Source organism: Mobula birostris, chromosome 1 (genome assembly GCF_030028105.1).
Source record: "Mobula birostris isolate sMobBir1 chromosome 1, sMobBir1.hap1, whole genome shotgun sequence".
Lineage (NCBI taxonomy): Eukaryota > Metazoa > Chordata > Chondrichthyes > Myliobatiformes > Myliobatidae > Mobula > Mobula birostris.
In genome coordinates, this window is record NC_092370.1 from 249894396 (window position 1) to 249913997 (window position 19602).

At 44.9% G+C, this 19602-nt stretch overlaps 1 protein-coding gene across 1 annotated transcript in view; it reads left to right on the plus strand.

Moving 5' to 3' along the window:
* LOC140206268 (alpha-1-antitrypsin-like) overlaps positions 1-19602 on the plus strand; it is a 113113-nt gene that overhangs the window by 1365 nt on the left and 92146 nt on the right. Inside the window, exons 3-4 of the mRNA XM_072274600.1 lie at positions 3938-4208; positions 11800-11944. Coding sequence (XP_072130701.1) covers positions 3938-4208; positions 11800-11944 — 416 coding nt within the window. The remainder of the gene's footprint in view (positions 1-3937; positions 4209-11799; positions 11945-19602) is intronic.

Below are 19602 nucleotides of genomic sequence, written 5' to 3' on the forward strand. Positions count from 1 at the left end.
CATTGCTTTCTTCTGGGCAGTGTCTTTACAAGATGGGTGAGCCCAGTCTTTATCAATACTCTTCAGAGATTATCTGCCTAGTGCAGTGGTTGCATATCCAGGAGTTGTGATATGCACCAGCTGCTCATACGACCACCCACTACCTGCTCCCATGGCTTCACGTGACCCTGATGGGATGGGGGGGGGGGGGGGAGTCTAAGTAGGTGCTGCACCTTGCCTAGGGTGAGCTGCAAGCTCGTGAAAGGAAGGAGTGCCTTACACTTCCTTTGGTAGAGATGTCTCTCCACCCCACCACCCTTGTTTTGCAATGCAAGAATTTAAAAATCTAATCATTTAAAAGTTTATACATCAGTGCATGAATTCCCATTTTTTACACTGATGTCCTCAAATTGATGATGTCAGAATAACTTGTAATTCAAACATTTCTGAATGCATTGTTAATTTGTGTGGTTTTATGCAAGATTATTGTTAGTGAACCAGAAAACTTAGAACTATATTCTATTTATAAAAAATTATTTCTCAGGTAACAAAGTGAATTGAACAGTAATCAATTTTCAGGACAATATATTTATTTTATTTTAGGTATTTGAAACATTAATCCAAAGAATGCAATATTTGTTTGGTTATATTTTATTTGTAATAATTATGAGATACTGCAGATGCTGGAGAACCAGAGCAACACATGCAAAATACTGGAGGAACTCAGCAGGTCAGGCAGCATCTATGGAAATGAATAAACAGTCGACACTTTGGGCTGAGAGCTTCTTCGTGACTGGAAAGGAAAGGAGAAGATGCTTGTATAAAAAATGGGGAAGGAAGATAGCTAGAAGGTGATAGGTGAAGCCAGGTGAATCAGAAAGGCAAAGGGCTGGAGGAGATGGAATCTGATAGGAGAGGACAGTGGACCATGAGAGAAAAGGAATGAAGAGGTAACCCATTGGGGGGGGAGGTGACAGTCAGGTGAGAAGAGGTAAGAGGAGAAGGAGGGGAATAGTAAAGGGGAGGAGGAGGTAATTTTTTACCGGAGGAAGAAATTGATATTCCTTCCATCAGGTTGGAGGTCACCCAGATGGAATACAAGGTGTTAGTCCTCCACACTGAGGATGGCATTTTCATGGCAAAAGAGGAAGCCATGGACCAACATGTTGGAAGAGGAAAGGAGAAATTAAAAAGTTTGACCACCAGGAAGTTCCACATTTTTTTAAAGTTATTTTTAAAGTTATGCACTGGAGTTGCAGATCTCTCTCTGTTCTCCATCTTGTACACCTCTCCTGATCCTTGATCCTTGATCCTGTGCATCTCTCACACACAGGGCTACCACAGTAGGGTAGCGGTTAGTGTGACATTCCAGAGTTTGGAATTCTGTTCTGTAAGGAGCCTCTGTACATCATCCCTATGGAACGCGTGGGTTTCCTCTGGGTGCTCCAGTTTCCAAAGTCATCCCGGATAGGTTAATAGGTGATTATAAATTGGCTGGTGATTAGGTTAGGATTAATTGGGTTTGTGGGTGGTGGGGGTTGCTGGGACGGTGTGGCTCGAAGGGCCAGAAGGGCCCACTCTGCCCTGTATCGCCAAATAAATAAAGTCAAACATAAACATCTCTGTCCACCTCTCCTCCGATATGAATTTTACTTTGATCCGCTCGAAACTCTCTTACATCAAACTATCTTTGGGTCATATTTCTAACTATGTCATGAGGTATATTTAAGGCAGAGATTGATAGACTCTTGATTGGTTATGGCATAAAGGGCTACAGGAGGGAAGGCAGGATATTGGGGCTGAGAGGGAAATAGATTAAACATGATGAAATGGCAGAATAGACTCAATGGGCCAAATAGCCTTCTTCTGCTCCTATATCTTATGATCTGTTTCTCTTGTCTGTTTTCCTTTTCCTTTTTGGCGTTTGTTCATTCAAATTATAGTTTCATTGTAAGTAGACTCATGATCAGACTTGGGGCACTGATTGAGTCATTGGTAGAGACGGGAGTATTCAAGGAAAGAACTTGCACTACCTACAAGTTCTCAATATGACCCAAAAATCATCAAACCCAATGAATTACTTTGAGATGTGTGTCTAACCAGCAATTGATTCAATAAGGGTGACTAACAACAAAATAAGTTATTGGCTCCATTTCCTTTTATAATTTCTGCAAAGAGCAATTCCATTCCTCAGTGGATGTTAGCAGTATTTGTAATTCAGTAGAGGTAGAGAAACTGTTCTGTACCTGTGGTTTACGTTCTGTACCCACACTGATCACTTTTAGCATTCTAGTTAGCACGTTGCTTATTTCCCACTGGCAGCATCAATATCATCATAAGTGTGTTGCTATGCGTACTGAACATAGAGAAAAGACAAGATTAATCTGAACATGAACCTGAAGTTCTGGTCATTTCTCCCACCTCCCTCTTCTCTCTTCTGCTATTCCCCATTTTGTCTCACTTCTTACCCATTTTCTTCTCCATCACCTCACTCTGTTTCCCCTTTCTCCCATGGTACACTCTCCTCTACTATCCGACTCCTTCTTCTTAACCCTTTACCTCTTCCACCCATCACCTCCCAGCGTCTTACCTCATCTCCATGTCCCACTTAACCACCTTCATCTTCACATGGTTTCACCTATCATCTGCCAGCTCAAACTTCTCTCTCCAACCCCCTCTCCTTCCTTTATCAGCCTGAAGAAGGGGCTTGGCCCAAAATGTCAACTGGTCATTCTCCTCCACAGATGCTGCCTGACTTGCTGAGTTCCTCAAACATTTTTCTGTGTGTTGCTCTGGATTTCCAGCAACTGCAGAACCGCTTGTGTTTCCAATTACAGTCTGTTGGTTAACATCAAGAAAGGAATAAAATCATAGCCAGGAAATTGGTTTGAACATAAAACATTACAGCAGAGAAAAGGCTATTTGGCAATGATGTTGTGTCCAGCTAAGGTACTGTGTAACAGTCTCAGGCACATACATATAGCTCGTGTACCTAAGACCTTTGTACAGTTCTGTATTTGTTAACGTGCAGTGGAGAACGAGTTTGTAAATCTGGTGGGAGGAAAGGATGTTGGGAATGGGGAGGGTGGAGGGCGACAGAAGGAGTGTGGGACCGATGGCAGAGGAGGAGTGCCATGGGTGGGGGTGGGCTTGGTACCAGGGGCAGACACACCCAGCATTGAGACAGTAGGCAAGGTATAAGAAGCCATAGAAAAGCACAGCAGAGATAAGCCATTTGGCTCATCTGGCTCATCTGATCTGAGCCTAACCATGTAAACCACCTCCTTCCATCGAGCTGCACGTGACCAGAGCCCTCTGTACCCTTCCCATCCAAGTACCTTGCATGTAGCACTTGCACTGGCAGCTACTTCCACACCCTCACCACCCTCTGAGTGGAAGGAATTTTCCTTCACATTCCCCTTAATCGGTGGCGCCCCACTCAAATATGCAGCAAAGCATCAGTAAAGACACAGACTTGCAAAAAGACTACTCGCTCACCCCGGTATTCGACATACCACAGGCTCTCTCTCTCTCTCTAATGAGGAGGAAAAAGAGGTGTCCCCATTTCACAGCAGGAGGGGAGATGTAACAGAACAACTCAATTGATTTATGGTGTTAAAAGTCTGTCTGTTGCATCGCTTTTTTCTGAGCTCTGTGCTTCTGGGCACACAGCCAGCAGCCAGCCTGCTGCTTCTGTTCTTCCTTGTTCTCCCGTGACGCATCAGTCGTCATCGGTGGCGGCACCCGGCATTGAATCAGCCCGTCTCCAGAGCCCACAAAAATCCGGCACCCTGGAGGCATGTTAGTCTTCCAGGCCATGTCCTTGGCATATCAAAAAGCGGACAGTTATGAGGCCGCATGAGCAGGTCCCATTCCTGCAAAGAACCGAAGTCAGAGTGTAAATCCAGGTCAGGGTCTTCAAATTACCTGAGTGCGGTTATCTCTTTGATTTCTCCAGGTGAATGGTTGCAGCCTTTTGACGCTAAGCGCACTTATGAAGCTGACTTTCATGTCGATGACAGAACCACAGTGAGAGTTCGCATGATGAGAAGGATAGGAACGTATTACTGGACGTATGCCGAGGACCTCTCCACTGAAGCGCTTCTAATGGAATATGCAGGAAGTACCTCCCTATTGATTTTGCTACCGAATTCTGGAAAATTGGCAGAGCTGGAGCGGAAACTGACCATTCAAAGATTTGATCATCTCTCGTTGTCAATGCAAAAGCAGTAAGTTCAATTAAATCAAGTTTGATGTTATTATTATTTTCTAGTTGTACAAGTGAACTAAAAAAATTACCATGATGGAAAGATCATCAGACGCAGGAGCAAAATTAGGCCATCCAGCCCATCAAATCTGCCCCACCAATCCATTATGGCTGATTTATTATTCCTCTCAACCCCATTCTCTTGCTTTCATCCTGTAACTTTTGATGCCCTGACTAATCAAGAACCTATCAACCTCCACTTTAAATATACTCAATGAATTGACCCTTCACAGTCATCCCTGGCAGTGATTTACCACCCTCTTGCTAACAAAGTTCCTCCTTATCTCTACTCCAAAGGGGCAACATAGAAAATAGGACATTCAACAGTACAGCACAGGAACAGGCTATTCGTTGCTATCACATCTCATCTCAGCCTTCACTGCTCCACCGAAAAGAAAACCAAGTACATCAAACGTCACATTATAACACATGCTCTCTAATCCTGGCAGCATCCTGGTAAACTTCTGCTGCACTCTCTCCAAAGCTTCAACATCCTTCCAATAATGAGGTGACCAGCACTGTATGCAATACTCCAGATGTGGCCTAACCAGAGTTTTATAAAGTTGCAACATAACCTCCTAACTTTTGAACTCAAGGACCAGTGAAGACAAACAAGCCAAATGCCTTCTTCAGAGTCAGATTTATTACCAGTGACACAAGTCATGATGGAGCATAGACAACACACAAAGAGGCCATTTGGCCCACAGTGTTGTGCCAAACCAGCTAAGATGCAAATCAAAAACAACCAAACACTAATCCCTCCTACCCACACCATGTCCATATCCCTCCATCTTCCTTACATCCATGTGCCTATTCAAACATCTCTCAATAGCCTCTGATGTATTTGCCTCTACCACCATACCAGGCAGCGCATTCCAGACTCCTATGACTCTCTAGGTATAAAACTTACCCCTCACATCCTCCTTGAACCTACCCCCTCTCACCTTCAATGCATGCCCTCTGGCATTAGACATTTCAACCCTGGGAAACAGATACTCCCTCTATGCCTTCAGGATCTATGCCTTTCATAATCTTGTAAACCTCAGTCAGGTATCCTCTCAGCGTCCAATGCTCTAGTCTTCTACACCATCGACAACTCCACCAATCTTGGTACATCTGAAAACTTACTAAACCACCCACCTACAGTTTCATCCAGGTCATTTATATACATCACAGCAGCAGAGGTTCCAGCACAGATCCCTGTGGAACGCCGCAAATTACATACCTGCAGCTCGAATCTCTGCTCCTGTGTCTTATGGTCTCATGGTCTTATGGAAGAAGTCCCTTCAACCATTACCCCTTGACTTCTATGAGCAAGCTAGTTCTGAATATAAACAGCCACATCACCATGCATTTTAATCTTCTGGATTAGTTTTATATGAGTGACTTTGTCAAATGCCTTACTAAAATCCATGTAGACACTGCCCTACCCTCAACAATCTCTCTCATCACCTTGTCAAAAAACTCAATCAAGTTGGTAAGGCACGACCTGCCCCATACAAAGCCACTTGACTCTCCCTAATTAGGCCAAATGCTCATATATCCTATCCTAAGAATTTTCTCCAGCAATTTCCTGGCAACTGACATGAGACTCACTGGTCTGTGGTTCCCAGAATTTTCCCTTGCCCCTCCTTAAATAAAGGTACAACATTAGCCACTCGCCAGTCCTCTGGGACCTTGCCTGTGGCCAGAGAGGACATGAAGATACCAGTCAAGGGCCCAGCAATCTCGTCTCTTGCATCCTTCAATCCCATCAGGTCCTGGGGACTTATCCACCTTAATTCTCATCAGAAGGCCCAACACTTCCTTCTCCTTGAACTCCCTAATGTAAATATACATGCAGCACTGATCTCCTGGTCCTCCAAATCCTTTTTCCTTGATAAATATTGAAGCAAAGTATTCACTAAGTACCTCACTCATATTCTCTGCATCCAAGCAAATGTTCACCTCTTTATCGTTGAGTGATCCCACCCTCTCCCTCATTATCCTTTTACTCTTGATGTAAGTATAGAATGCCTTTGGATTCACTTTAATCCTACTTGCCAAGGATTTTTCATGACCTCTCCTGGCCTTCCTAATTCCCATCTCAAGTTCTTTTTTGGCTTCTTTGTACTCCTCATGTGTTTCATTTCATCTTAACTTTTGAAGCTTTACATACTTTTTCTTTTTCTTCCTGACTAAATTCATCACAGCTCTTGACATCCAAGGTTCTCTTATCTTTCCATTCCTGTCCTTCCTTCTAATAAAACATATCTTTCCTGCACTCTGTACAATTGATCCTTAAACACACTCCACATGTCTGATGTGGACTTTCCAGAGAAAAGATGTTCCCAAATAATGCTTCTTAGTTCCTGCTTAACATCTTCTTAATTTGCCCTACTCCAATTTAAAGCTCTCCCACAAAGACCATACCTGTTCTTATCTATCGCTGTCCTGAAATTCAAGGAGTTGAGGTCACCGTTGCCTAACTGTTCACCCACTGAAAGGTCAGTCACCTCCAGCCAGGCTCATTTCCCAACACCAGGTCCAGTACGGCCCCTCCTCTTGTTAGACTGTCCACATATTGATTTCAGAAACCTTCCTGGATACACTTAACAAATTCTGCCCCATCTAAACCCTTTACACTAAGAAGCTCCCATTTTATATTGGGGAGGTTGAAATCCCCATGACAACGACCCTACTATTTTCACACATTTCCTTAATCTGACTACAAATCTGTTCCTCAATGTCCCGTTGGCTATTAGGGGTCAGTGGTACAATCCCATCAGTGTGATTGCACCCTTCTTGTTCTATCCAAATGACTCAGCATCTGACATCTGACCCCTCCATTGTCTCCCCGAGTACAGCTGTGATACTGTCCCTGATTAGTAGTGCTGCTCCCCGCATCCCCCACCCCCACCCCCCATTTTACCTCCTCTATCTTTTCCAGTTATTGAGTTTGTCTTAATGTGTTCTTTTGCAGCTGCATCAGACCCGGAGTTTCAATTATTTCTTTCTCCTTAGGACTTGTGTACTGGAAATTATATAAAGCAATCTTGAACATAGAACATAGAACACAGAATAGTACAGCACAGTACAGGGCCTTCGGCCCACGATGTTGTGCCGACCCTCAAACCCTGCCTCCCATATCAGCCCCCACCTTAAATTCCTCCATATACCTGTCTAGTAGTCTCTCAAACTTCACTAGTGTATCTGCCTCCACCACTGACTCAGGCAGTGCATTCCACGCACCAACCACTCTCTGAGTAAAAAACCTTCCTCTAATATCCCCCTTGAACTTCCCACTCCTTACCTTAAAGCCATGTCCTCTGGTATTGAGCAGTGGTGCCCTGGGGAAGAGGCACTGGCTATCCACTCTATCTATTCCTCTTATTATCTTGTACACCTCTATCATGTCTCCTCTCATCCTCCTTCTCTCCAAAGAGCAAAGCCCTAGCTCCCTTAATCTCTGATCATAATGCATACTCTCTAAACCAGGCAGCATCCTGGTAAATCTCCTCTGTACCCTTTCCAATGCTTCCACATCCTTCCTATAGTGAGGTGACCAGAACTGGACACAGTACTCCCAGTGTGGCCTAACCAGAGTTTTATAGAGCTGCATCATTACATCGCGACTCTTAAACTCTATCCCTCGACTTATGAAAGCTAACACCGCATAAGTGTTCTTAACTACCCTATCCACCTGTGAGGCAACTTTCAGGGATCTGTGGACATGTACCCCGAGATCCCTCTGCTCCTCCACACTACCAAGTATCCTGCCATTTACTTTGTACTCTGCCTTGGAGTTTGTCGTTCCAAAGTGTACCGCCTCACACTTCTCTGGGTTGAACTCCATCTGCCACTTCTCAGCCCACTTCTGCACCCTATTAATGTCTCCCTGCAATCTTTGACAATCCTATACACTATCTACAACACCACCAATCTTTGTGTTGTCTGCAAACTTGCCAACCCACCCTTCTACCCCCCACATCCAGGTCGTTAATAAAAGTCATGAAAATTAGAGGTCCCAGAACAGATCCTTGTGGGACACCACTAGTCACAATCCTCCAATCTGAATGTACTCCCTCCACCACAACCCTCTGCCTTCTTCAGGCAAGCCAATTCTGAATCCACCTGGCCAAACTTCCCTGGATCCCATGCCTTCTGACTTTCTGAATAAGCCTACCGCGTGGAACCTTGTCAAATGCCTTACTAAAATCCATATAGATCACATCCACTGCACTACCCTCATCTATATGCCTTGTTACCCCTTCAAAGAACTCTATCAGGCTTGTTAGACACGATCTGCCCTTCACAAAGCCATGCTGACTGTCCCTGATCAGACCATGATTCTCTAAATGTCCATAGATCCTACCTTCAAGAATCTTTTCCAACAGCTTTCCCACCACTGACGTAAGGCTCACTGGTTTATAATTACCCGGACTATCCCTACTACCTTTTTTGAACAAGGGAACAACATTCACCTCCCTCCAATCCTCCGGTACCATTCCCGTGGACAACGAGGACATAAAGATCCTAACCAGATGCTCAGCAATCTCTTCCCTTGCCTCGTGGAGCAGCCTGGGGAATATTCCGTCGGGCCCCGGGGACTTATCTGTCCTAATGTATTCTAACAACTCCAACACCTCCACTCCTTTAATATCAGCATGCTCCAGTACATCAACCTCACTCATATTGTCCTCACCATCATCAAGTTCCCTCTCATTGGTGAATACCGAAGAGAAGTATTCATTGAGGACCTCACTCACTTCCACAGCCTCCAGGCACATCTTCCCACTTTCATCTCTAATCGGTCCTACCTTTACTCCTGTCATCCTTTTTTCTTCACATAATTGAAGAATGTCTTGGGGTTTTCCTTTACCCTACTCACCAAGGCCTTCTCATGCCCCCTTCCTGCTCTTCTCAGCCACTTCTTAAGCTCCTTTCTTGCTTCCCTATATTCCTCAATAGACCCATCTGATCCTTGCTTCCTAAACCTCATGTATGCTGCCTTCTTCCACCTGACTAGATTTTCCACCTCACTTGTCACCCATGGTTCCTTCACCCTTCCATTCTTTATATTCCTCACCAGGACAAATTTATCCCTAACATCCTGCAAGAGATCTCTAAACATCGGCCACATGTCCATAGTACAATTCCCTGCAAAAACATCATCCCAATTCACACCCGCAGGTTCTGGCCTTATAGACTCATAATTTGCCCTTCCCCAATTAAAAATTTTCCTGTCCTCTCTGATTCTATCCTTTTCCATGATAATGCTAAAGGCCAGGGAGTGGTGCTCACTGTTCCCCAGATGCTCACCCACTGAGAGATCTGTGACCTGACCCGGTTCATTACCTAGTACTAGATCTAGTATGGCATTCCCCCTAGTCGACCTGTGCACATACTGTGACAAAAATCCATCCTGGACACACTTAAACTCTGCCCCATCTAAACCTTTGGAACTAATCAGGTGCCAATCAATATTAGGGAAGTTAAAGTCACCTATGATAACAACCCTGTTATTTTTGCACCTTTCCAAAATCTGCCTCCCAATCTGCTCCTCTGTATCTCTGCTGCTACCGGGGGCCTATAGAATACCGCCAATAGAGTAACTGCTCCCTTCCTGTTCCTGACTTCCTCCCATTCTGACTCAAAAGAGGATCCTGCTACATTACCCACCCTTTCTGTAGCTGTAATAGTATCCCTGACCAGTAATGCCACTCCTCCTCCCCTTTCCCCCCCTCTCTATCCCTTTTAAAGCACTGAAATCCAGGAATATTGAGAATCCATTCCTGCCCTGGTGCCAGCCAAGTCTCTGTAATGGCCACTACTTCATAATTCCATGTATGTATCCAAGCTCTCAGTTCATCACCTTTGTTCCTGATGCTTCTTGCATTGAGGTACACACACTTCAGCCCTTCTACCTTACTACCTTTACACCTTTTATTCTGCTTCTCTTTCCTCAAAGCCTCTCTATGTGTTAGATCTGGCTTTACTCCACGCACTTCTTTCACTGCTCTATCGCTCTGGGTCCCATCCCCCTTGCAAATTAGTTTAAACCCTCCCGAACCACGCTAGCAAACCTACCTGCAAGGATATTGCTCTCCCTCGAGTTCAGGTGCAATCCATCCAATCTGTACAGGTCCCACCTTCCCCAGAAGAGATCCCAATGATCCAAAAATCTAAAACCCTGCTCCCTGCACCAACTCCTCAGCCATGCATTCAACTGCCATCCTCTCCAATTCTTACCATCACCGTCACGTAGCACTGGCAGCAATCCTGAGAACGTCACCCTTGAGGTCCTGTTCTTCAGCCTTCTGCCTAGTTCCCGAAACTCACTCTTCAGGATCTCATCCCTCTTTCTGCCTATGTCGTTGGTGCCAACATGTATCACGACTTCTGGTTGTTTTCCCTCTCGTACCAGGATGTTGTGCACCCGGTCAGAGACATCCCAGACCCTGGCACCCGGGAGGCAACAAACCATGCGGGTGTCCTTCTCATGTCCACAAAATCTCCTGTCTGCTCCCCTGACTCTAGAGTCCCCTAATGACGACAGATCTCCTCTCCTCCGTCCCACCCTTCTGCACCACCGGGTCAGACTCAGTGCCGGAGGCCCTGCCACCGTGGCTCACACCTGGTCGGTCAACCCCACCAACAGTATCCAGGATGGTAAACTTATTATTCAGGAGAATGGCTACAGGGGTGCTCTGCACTACCTGCCTGCTCACCTTTGCTTTCCCCCCTCTGACTGTTACCCAACGACCTGCTTCCGACAGCCTAGGTGTGACTACCTCCCTGTAGCTCTCATCTATGACTGCCTCATTCTCCCTTATGAGATGAAGGTCATCCAGGTGCTGCTCCAGATTCCTTACACAGTCTTCCAGATCACCCAGCCGTACGCACTTCTGGCAGATGTGACTCTGCGGGAGAGGGGCATTCCCCCAAGACTGCCACATCTCACATGAGAGGCACACCACTGTCTCAGGAGACATTGTAAAGACTAACTGTGAACTAGCTTGTCCTCCGCCTCTTCTCATCGAAGCCTCTCAAGTCAAAGTCTCAAAGCTCCACTCCTTCACTGGCCCACTCACTCACTGGACACTTTCCACAGGCCACTCTGCTTGAGCTATCCCTCTATTTAATCTGTTTGAGTTTTTCCAAATGCTTGGTCACCTTACCTCGATTGCCCAATCAGCTGCTTTCTGCTGAATCTGAGCTATTCAAATCTTGATGGTCTAATCAACGGCTTTCTGCTGATCTATTCAAATCTTGATTGACTTGATTGCACAGACCAACTGCCAAAACTGCCAGGATCTCTCGAGTCAAAGCCTCAAAGCTCCACTCCTTCACTGGCCCACTCACTCACTGGCCGCTTTCCACCTTGAACCTGAACCTTGAATCCATGGATGCTGCCTGATCTGTTGTTTTCCTTCAGCATTTTGTGTGTGTTGCACTAATTTTTAGATTTCCTTTGTGTTAGTTTAATTTATTTATCAGTAAAAGTTTAAAAAACTAAGATGTGAGAAAACGTGAGATGATACAATACCCTTCTGGTGTTATGTTCATGACAGCTCTGTAGATGTGCATTTCCCAAAGATGACACTGAAGACAGCTTACAAACTCAAAACCCTACTGAGCTCCATGGGTATCGAAGATGCATTTACTAACCATGCAAACTTTTCTGGAATATCTAAACAGCCTATAAAATTATCAAAGGTAAACCACTGGAAAATTGATTATATTGAATACAGTTTATGTTAACTAACAGAAGATCACGAAAGTACTGCTTGGCTTATTGGGATAATTTAAATGTTTAAGTTTGTATACACTCATTGAATATGAATGCACGAACCACCCTCCACAATCCATACGTATCCTATACATATCTACCTACTGACCCACCCCTCCACATTCCCTATGTATACTATACATATCCAACCAATGATATTAAATTGGGTTTAATATCATTGGCATATGTTGTGAAATTTGTAGTTTTTACAGCAGCAGTACATTGCAACACATAATTAGATTAGATTAGATTCAACTTTACGAGGGGTGATTGATAAGTCTGTGGTCTAAGGTAGAAGGAGTCAATTTTAGAAAACCTAGCGCACTTATTTTTCAACATACTCCCCTCCTACATGTACACACTTAGTCCAGCGGTCATGGAGCATACGAATCCCTTCTTTGTAGAAGTGGTCCACACCAGGGGCGATTGATAAGTTCATGGCCTAAGGTAGAAGGAGATAAGTTACTAACTTCAAACTTAATGCATTATCACTCAGAGTTGAACTGAACATGCATATAACGACAGCGTCTTGGACCTCCAGGTGGTCCACAGCAGGGGTGATTGATAAGTTCGTGGCCTAAGGTAGAGGGAGTTGAGTTATTAACTTCAAACCTTCTGCATTATCACTCAAAGAATTGAACTGCATCTGTATGTAACGAGAGCGTCTTACACCTCCAGGTGGTCCACAGCAGGGGTGATTGATAAGATTGTGGCCTAAGATAGATAGAGATGAGTTATACAGCTCTCATTACATGCACGTACAGTTCAACTGTTTGAGTGAAAATGCAGAAAGTTTGAAGTTTCTTCTCATCTCCTTCTACTTTAAGCCATGAACTTATCAATCACCCCTGCTGTGGACCACTTGCTAGAGATCCAAGACACCGATTTCTACAAAGAAGGGATCCGTATGCTCCACGACAGCTGGACTAAGTGTGTAAATGTAGGAAAAATAAATGTGCTAGGTTTTCTAAAATTGACTCCCTCTACCTTAGGCCACGAACTTATCAATCACTCTTTATATTGTCATTGTGCTGAGTATAGATACAAAGCCAATGAAATGCAATTAGCATCTGACCAGAACTGCAAAAGAATAGTGTTATTTACAAAATAACTGCGAATAAAATGTAAGTGCTACAGCACACAAATATAAAAATGCCGAGACAGTTCAATATGGGTGCAATACTGCTTAGCGCTGTGATGTGAGGTTCAGCAGGGTCACAGCCTCAGGGAAGAAGCTCATCTTGAGCCTGCTGGTGCGGGAGCGGAGGCTCCTGTAGCACCTACCAGATGGGAGGAGAGTAAAAAGTCCATGGTTAGGTTGGGATGTATCCTTGATAATGCTCTTAGCACTGCCCAGGCAGCGTTTATGTTAAATGTTCTCAAAGGTGGGCAACTGGGTGCTGATAATCCGCTAGCAGTTTTCACCACCCGCTGGGGTGCCTTGTGATCCGATACGGGATAATGATAAACTATAAATAACAATAAGAAATATATTTTTAAAAATTAAATTAAATAATTAGTGCAAAAAGAGAGCAAAATATATAGTGAGGTAGTATACATGGGTTCATTGTCCGTTCAGAAATCTGATGGTGGAGGGGAAGAAGCTTTTCCTAAACATTGAGTATATGTCTTCAGGCACCTGTACCTCTTCCTTGATGGTAGTAATGAGATGAGGGCACGTCCTGAGTGGAATATACAAACATAGTACTCTCACTACAGTTTTACTGAAGACCTACAGAACTGAAGCATGGTCTCTCTACTTGCAACAAATAGTAAGATCTTCTTAGCATTCCTGGCTGCTTGCTGTATTTGCTGCTAAAACTGTTTGAATCTTTTACCAGAACCGGGATCCCTTCCTAGTGTTCTGCAACTGTTCTGAGGAGATGGTTTTTTTCACTTTTTCACCCAAAATGGACAGTTCACATTTTACCACCTAATATTCCATTTCTCAGATCTCTGCCTACTTACTTACACAATCAATATCCCTTTCTAGTCGCCTTAGGTCTTTTTCACAACTTAGTTTCCTTCCTATCTTTGTGTCATGGGGAGAGATCCAGAGATAATTCTCAAAACTACGGACCAGTGAGTCTGACATCAGTGGTTGGGAAGTTACTGGAGGAAATTCTCAGCAACAGCATTTATGAGTATTTGGAGAACCATGGCCTAATTAGGGGCAAGTCATTTCTTCCTAACTTGATTGATTTTTTTTTGACAAATTGATGAGGGTGATTGATGAAGTTAGAACTGTGGATGTTGTCCACATGGAGTTTAGTAAGACATTTGACAATATCTCTCACTGGAGATTAAGATGCATGGGATCAATGGCAGTTTGGATTCAGAACTGGCTTGCCTATAGAGGGTAGAGGTCGAGGAGACTTACTCCAGTTGGAGGTCTATGATTTGTGATGGTCTGCAGAGATCTGTACTGGGATCTCTGCTGTTTATGTTGTATATAAGTGACCTGGATGAAAATGTAGATGGAAGGGTTAGTAAATTGCGATGATACAAAAATTGGTGGTGTTCTGGATAGCATAAATGACTGGAAAAGTATAATTGGATATAGATTGATTGCAGATATGTATAGAGAAATGTCAGATGGTGTTTAACCCCTGGGAGGTCAAATGTAAAGGTATAGTACTCTGTTAACAGCAAGAGACTTAATAGTGCTGCTGAGCAGAGGGATCTTGGGGTCCAAGTTCATAACTCCCTGAAAGTGGCTACTCAGGTTGATAGGGTGGTTCAGAAGGCAAATATGCATGCTTGCCTTCATTAGTCCAGGATTAGAGGGCATGTGCTATAATGAGAGATTGGACAAACTTGGGTTGTTTTCTCTGGAGTGCCGGAGGCTGAAGGGAGATTTGATAGAGCTTTACAAGGTTATGAGAGGGATAGATAGAGTAGACAACAGTAGTTTTTTTCCCAAGGTTGAAATGTCTAATACCAGAGGGCACATATTTAAGGTGAGGGGGTAAGTTTAAAGGAAATGTGAGAGGCAAATTTTTTGACACAAAGTGTGGTGGGTGCCTGGAACGTGCTGCCTGGGGTGGTGGTAGAGGCAGATACATTAGGGTATTTTAAGGAATATTTCAATACACATGAATTTGAGGAAAATGAATGAAATTGGATATTGTGTAGGCAGAACAGATTAGTTTAATTGACCATTTTCTGACTATTTGATCTGGTGAGCAGAAGGACCTGTTCAGTGACTGAACTGTCTACGTTCTATCTGAAGGTCCTGTTCAGAGGCTGAACTGTCTACGTTCTGTCTGAAGGACCTGTTCAGGGTATGCACTGAGTACGTTCTATCTGAAGGACCTGTTCAGGGGCTGTACTGTCTACGTTCAATCTGAAGGATCTGTTCAGGGACGGTAGTCTCTACGTTCTATCTGAAGGACCTGTTCAGGGACTGTAGTGTGTTACGTACCCCGTAACTGAGTTGCCAAACCAGCAGAAATGGACCACTTAGTTGGAGTCTGGATTACTGGAACTAAGAAAGTTTTATTAAAGAAATAAGTAACACAGTACTCTAATAGTAAGGATATAAATGCAACAGGTTAGCAATGAATAAACACACATGTACACAGAACTAGGATAATAGGATCAATCAAGCTCTATCGCAGTCTAGGGGTAAAATGATCAGTCTCAAGTGACAGAGAGTTCAGTTCAGTTTCAGTTCGCAGTAATCGCTGTCGTGCCGTTGGGGAGAGAGAGAGAGCGAGCGAATGCTGATATTCAAATCGGATTCAACAGACCTTTGATATTCCTCGCAGTTAGCTTTCGGCACAAGCCCTTTTTAATGTCTTCTGAGGTCACCGACTGTGACCCCTCCGTTCCAGATACAATCGTTCTTCTGCAGTGAACCCGGCACCCAGGCAAGGGCGGACACACACACACCAGATTCCCGCCGATCGTACCTTCTCACCCTGTGCGTCTATGGTTGGTCCCGCAACCAGATCTCCAAAACTCCACGAACTTGTGGGGGCACACCGCACTTCCAGGGTCTCGTTATCTTGTGGTGTTGTGGTGTCCTAGCCTTAGCGAACCTGTTCCTTTTATCCCCCTGCTGGGGTATCGCCTGTCCATCAAACTTCAAACAGTTCAGGTTCAAAGCAACCAGTCTCTGACAATACTCGGAACTGTGTCTCCTTTTTGTTAATCCCTCTAGTCTCTCTCTTATTAGCATTTTGAATGTTTCCCCCATTTGTCTCTCTCTTATCTCTCTTATCGGCATCAATCTTCTGATAACTTGGTCACACCCCTACCCTTCAAAGGATTTTTACCGGGGTAAAAATTATAGGCATGAATACATTATTAGATACACACACATATACACGTTCATCAGCGATTCGGCTAATACAGAGAATTTTACGTTGTCAACACCTGGACAAACAGTCAGCAATCACATTTTCTGTTCCTTTTATATGTGTTATTTTAATATCAAATTCCTGAAGCACCAGGCTCCAATTTAGCAATCTCTTGTTTTTATCTTTCATAGTGGCCAAAAACACTAATGGGTTGTGATCAGTGTAAGTTGCCAGTGGTTTCCGTGCCGGGCAAATATAAACCTCAAAATGTTGCAATGCTAGTATGATGGCCAGTAACTCCTTTTCCACAATGGAATAATTTCTCTGATAGATATTAAGTTTCTTAGAAAAGTAAGCGACTGGGTGCTCAACCCCCTCTTTGTCTGTCTGCGACAGCACTGCCCCGGCCGCTTCGTCGCTAGCATCTGTTGCTAGGGAGAAAGGTTTTGAAAAATCAGGCGCATTTAGCACAGGATGGTGACACAGAATCGCCTTCAGACTCTCGAAGGCTTGTTGGCAAAGGTCGTTCCACACAAACTTCGCATTCTTTGGCAAAAGCTTAGTAAGAAGGAGGGTAATATCCGCAAAGTTTTTGCAAAACTTCCGATAGTACCCCACCATCCCCAAGAACCTTCTCAGGGCTCTCTTGTCTGTTGGGGTGGGGACTTCCGAGATAGCCCGCACCTTAGCCTGCATCGGTGCCAGCTCCCCCTGTCCTACAACAAATCCCAGATAAGTGACCTTCGCGTGGCCGAACTCACTTTTTGCGAGGTTACCTGTCAGGTTGGCATCAGACAGCTGTTTAAACAGCTCCTCTACTGCCACAATGTGCTCCTCCCACGTGTCACTCCAGACCACTAAATCATCAATATACGCTTCTGTTCTCCTTAATCCCTTTATCACTGAATTTTTCATGCCAAAAGGTAAAACATTATACTCGTATAACCCGGATGGAGTGACAAATGCTGAGATTTCTCTAGCCCGGTCGGTTAAAGGAACACACCAGTACCCTTTCAGCAAATCGATCTTTGTGATGTACTTAGCTCTGCCCACTTTATCGATGCAATCGTCTACCCTTGGGATGGGGTAAGCATCAGTTTTTGTGATGGCGTTCACCTTTCTGTAATCTGTACAGAATCGGATGCTCCCATCGGCTTTCGGGACCACCACACAGGCGGACGCCCATTCCGACTTGGATGTCCTAATAATATCTGTGGCTAGCATGTGCTCAATCTCTTTCTCCACTAGCTTGCCCTTCTCCAAGTCCATCCTATAGGGGTGTTGTTTAATAGGCTGGTCTGAGGTGACCACAACATCATGCACCGTCCCTTTGCATCGCCTCGGGACATCGGGACATACATCTGCCTGTCGGTTAATTAGCTTTATCAATGGCCTGCTTTGTCCGGGGGTTAGGTGAGAGACTTTATCAGCAAAATTAGCCAGAACAATAGAGTTCTCCAATCGGGTCTGCACCATATTCATCTTTTCAAGATGAGTTTTCCCCGTATCATTTGACACCCCAGTCTCATTAATTTTCGTGATAACACCAACCAGATTTGCTTTCTGATCGTGGTAAGCTTTTAACATGCTAATGTGTACCAACTGTGTGGGTTTACGCCTGTCCGGTGTTTCGATAACATAATTCAAAGGGCCTATCTTTTTAATTACCTTGTACGGACCGTGGAATCTCGCCTGGAGGGGGTTGGTTACCACTGGGAACAGAACTAAAACCCGATCGCCTACTTGGAACACTTGTTCGCGGCACGCCTATCATACCATTGTTTCATTTTAGTCTGGGAGTGTCGCAGATTTTCTTTGGCAAGGTCACAGATCCTTTCAAGCCTCTCACGAAATTTTAAAACATAATCAATCACATTACCTTGGACTGCCGGACTGGACCATTGCTCTTTCAGTAAGGTCAGGGGTCCTCTGGGCCGATGACCGAAGACGAGCTCGAATGGGCTGAACCCCAATGACTCTTGAACCATGTCCCTCACGGCAAATAACAAGAAAGGCAAAGCATCATCCCAGCCCCTAGCGTTCTCTTGACAGTAAATTTTAATCATGGTCTTTAATGTGGCCTGGAATCGTTCCAACGCCCCTTGGGACTCTGGGTGGTACGCGGAGGCCAAAATCTGCCTTGCTCCCATCTCATCCAACATCCGTCGGAATGTGTGAGATGTGAAGACACTCCCCTGATCTGACTGGATTTCCCTGGGCAGCCCCACCGTAGTGAAAAATTTCACAAGTGCCTTTCCCACTGCGGGAGCCTTGACGCTTGCCAGGGGCACCGCCTCGGGAAACCTGGTGGCGGCGCACATTATAGTCATCACATACTCTCGCCCACTCGCAGTTCTGGGCAGGGGACCGACAAAATCCACAATTATTCGGGAAAAAGATTCCCTGGAAGCGGGTATCGGTCGAAGGGGCGCTTTTGGCAGGACCTGATTTGGTTTTCCTACCACCTGACATAAATGACACCATCTACAACATTCAACAATATCCTTCCTCATGTGCGGCCAGTAAAACTGTTTCATAATTCTGTCGACTGTCTTCCTCACCCCAAAATGTCCACCGAGGGGTACCTTGTGGGCCAGGTTAAAAATCTCGCCCCTATAAGTTTTCAGCACTACCACCTGGTGTATAACTCCCCATTCCTCATCTGCGGGCACGGTACGGGGTCTCCATTTCCTCATTAGTACTCCCTCCTTCACATAATAGCCCACTGGCTCCCTTTTTAATTCTGCTTCGGAGAGAGCTGTCTCCGCCAAAACCATCAGCTCCTCGTCTCGCTCCTGTGCCTGTATAAAGTCCTTCCTTGCTAATGCTAAGTCTGCCTCAACTCCTTCACTTCCTCCTGTTTCACCACGCTCCTTCTTTTCACTTTCTAACCACCCTGGTACAAGGCTGGTAGAAACGTCTCAGCTAAATCTATATCAGCCTCGGCATCCTTTCTGGACACAGGCCGAGTCACTGCGCAAACGGGATAAACCTGTGAGTCCATGGGCGGGGCCTCAATGCTGGCAGGCTGACTTGTCAATCTCACTGCTGGGTACACCTCCCCGCCGGCAAGGTCATTACCGAGTAAGACCTCCACGTCTTCCATCGGTAATTTGGGCCTCACTCTGATCGTGACCGGTCCGGAGACCAAGTCGCTTTGTAGGTGTATCTGGTGCAAAGGTACTGCTTCAGTCCCTTTCCCAATGCCTTTTATGACCCTGACTTTCCCAGTCTCAGTCTCTGAACTAAAGTCTAACACACTCTTTAATATCAATGACTGA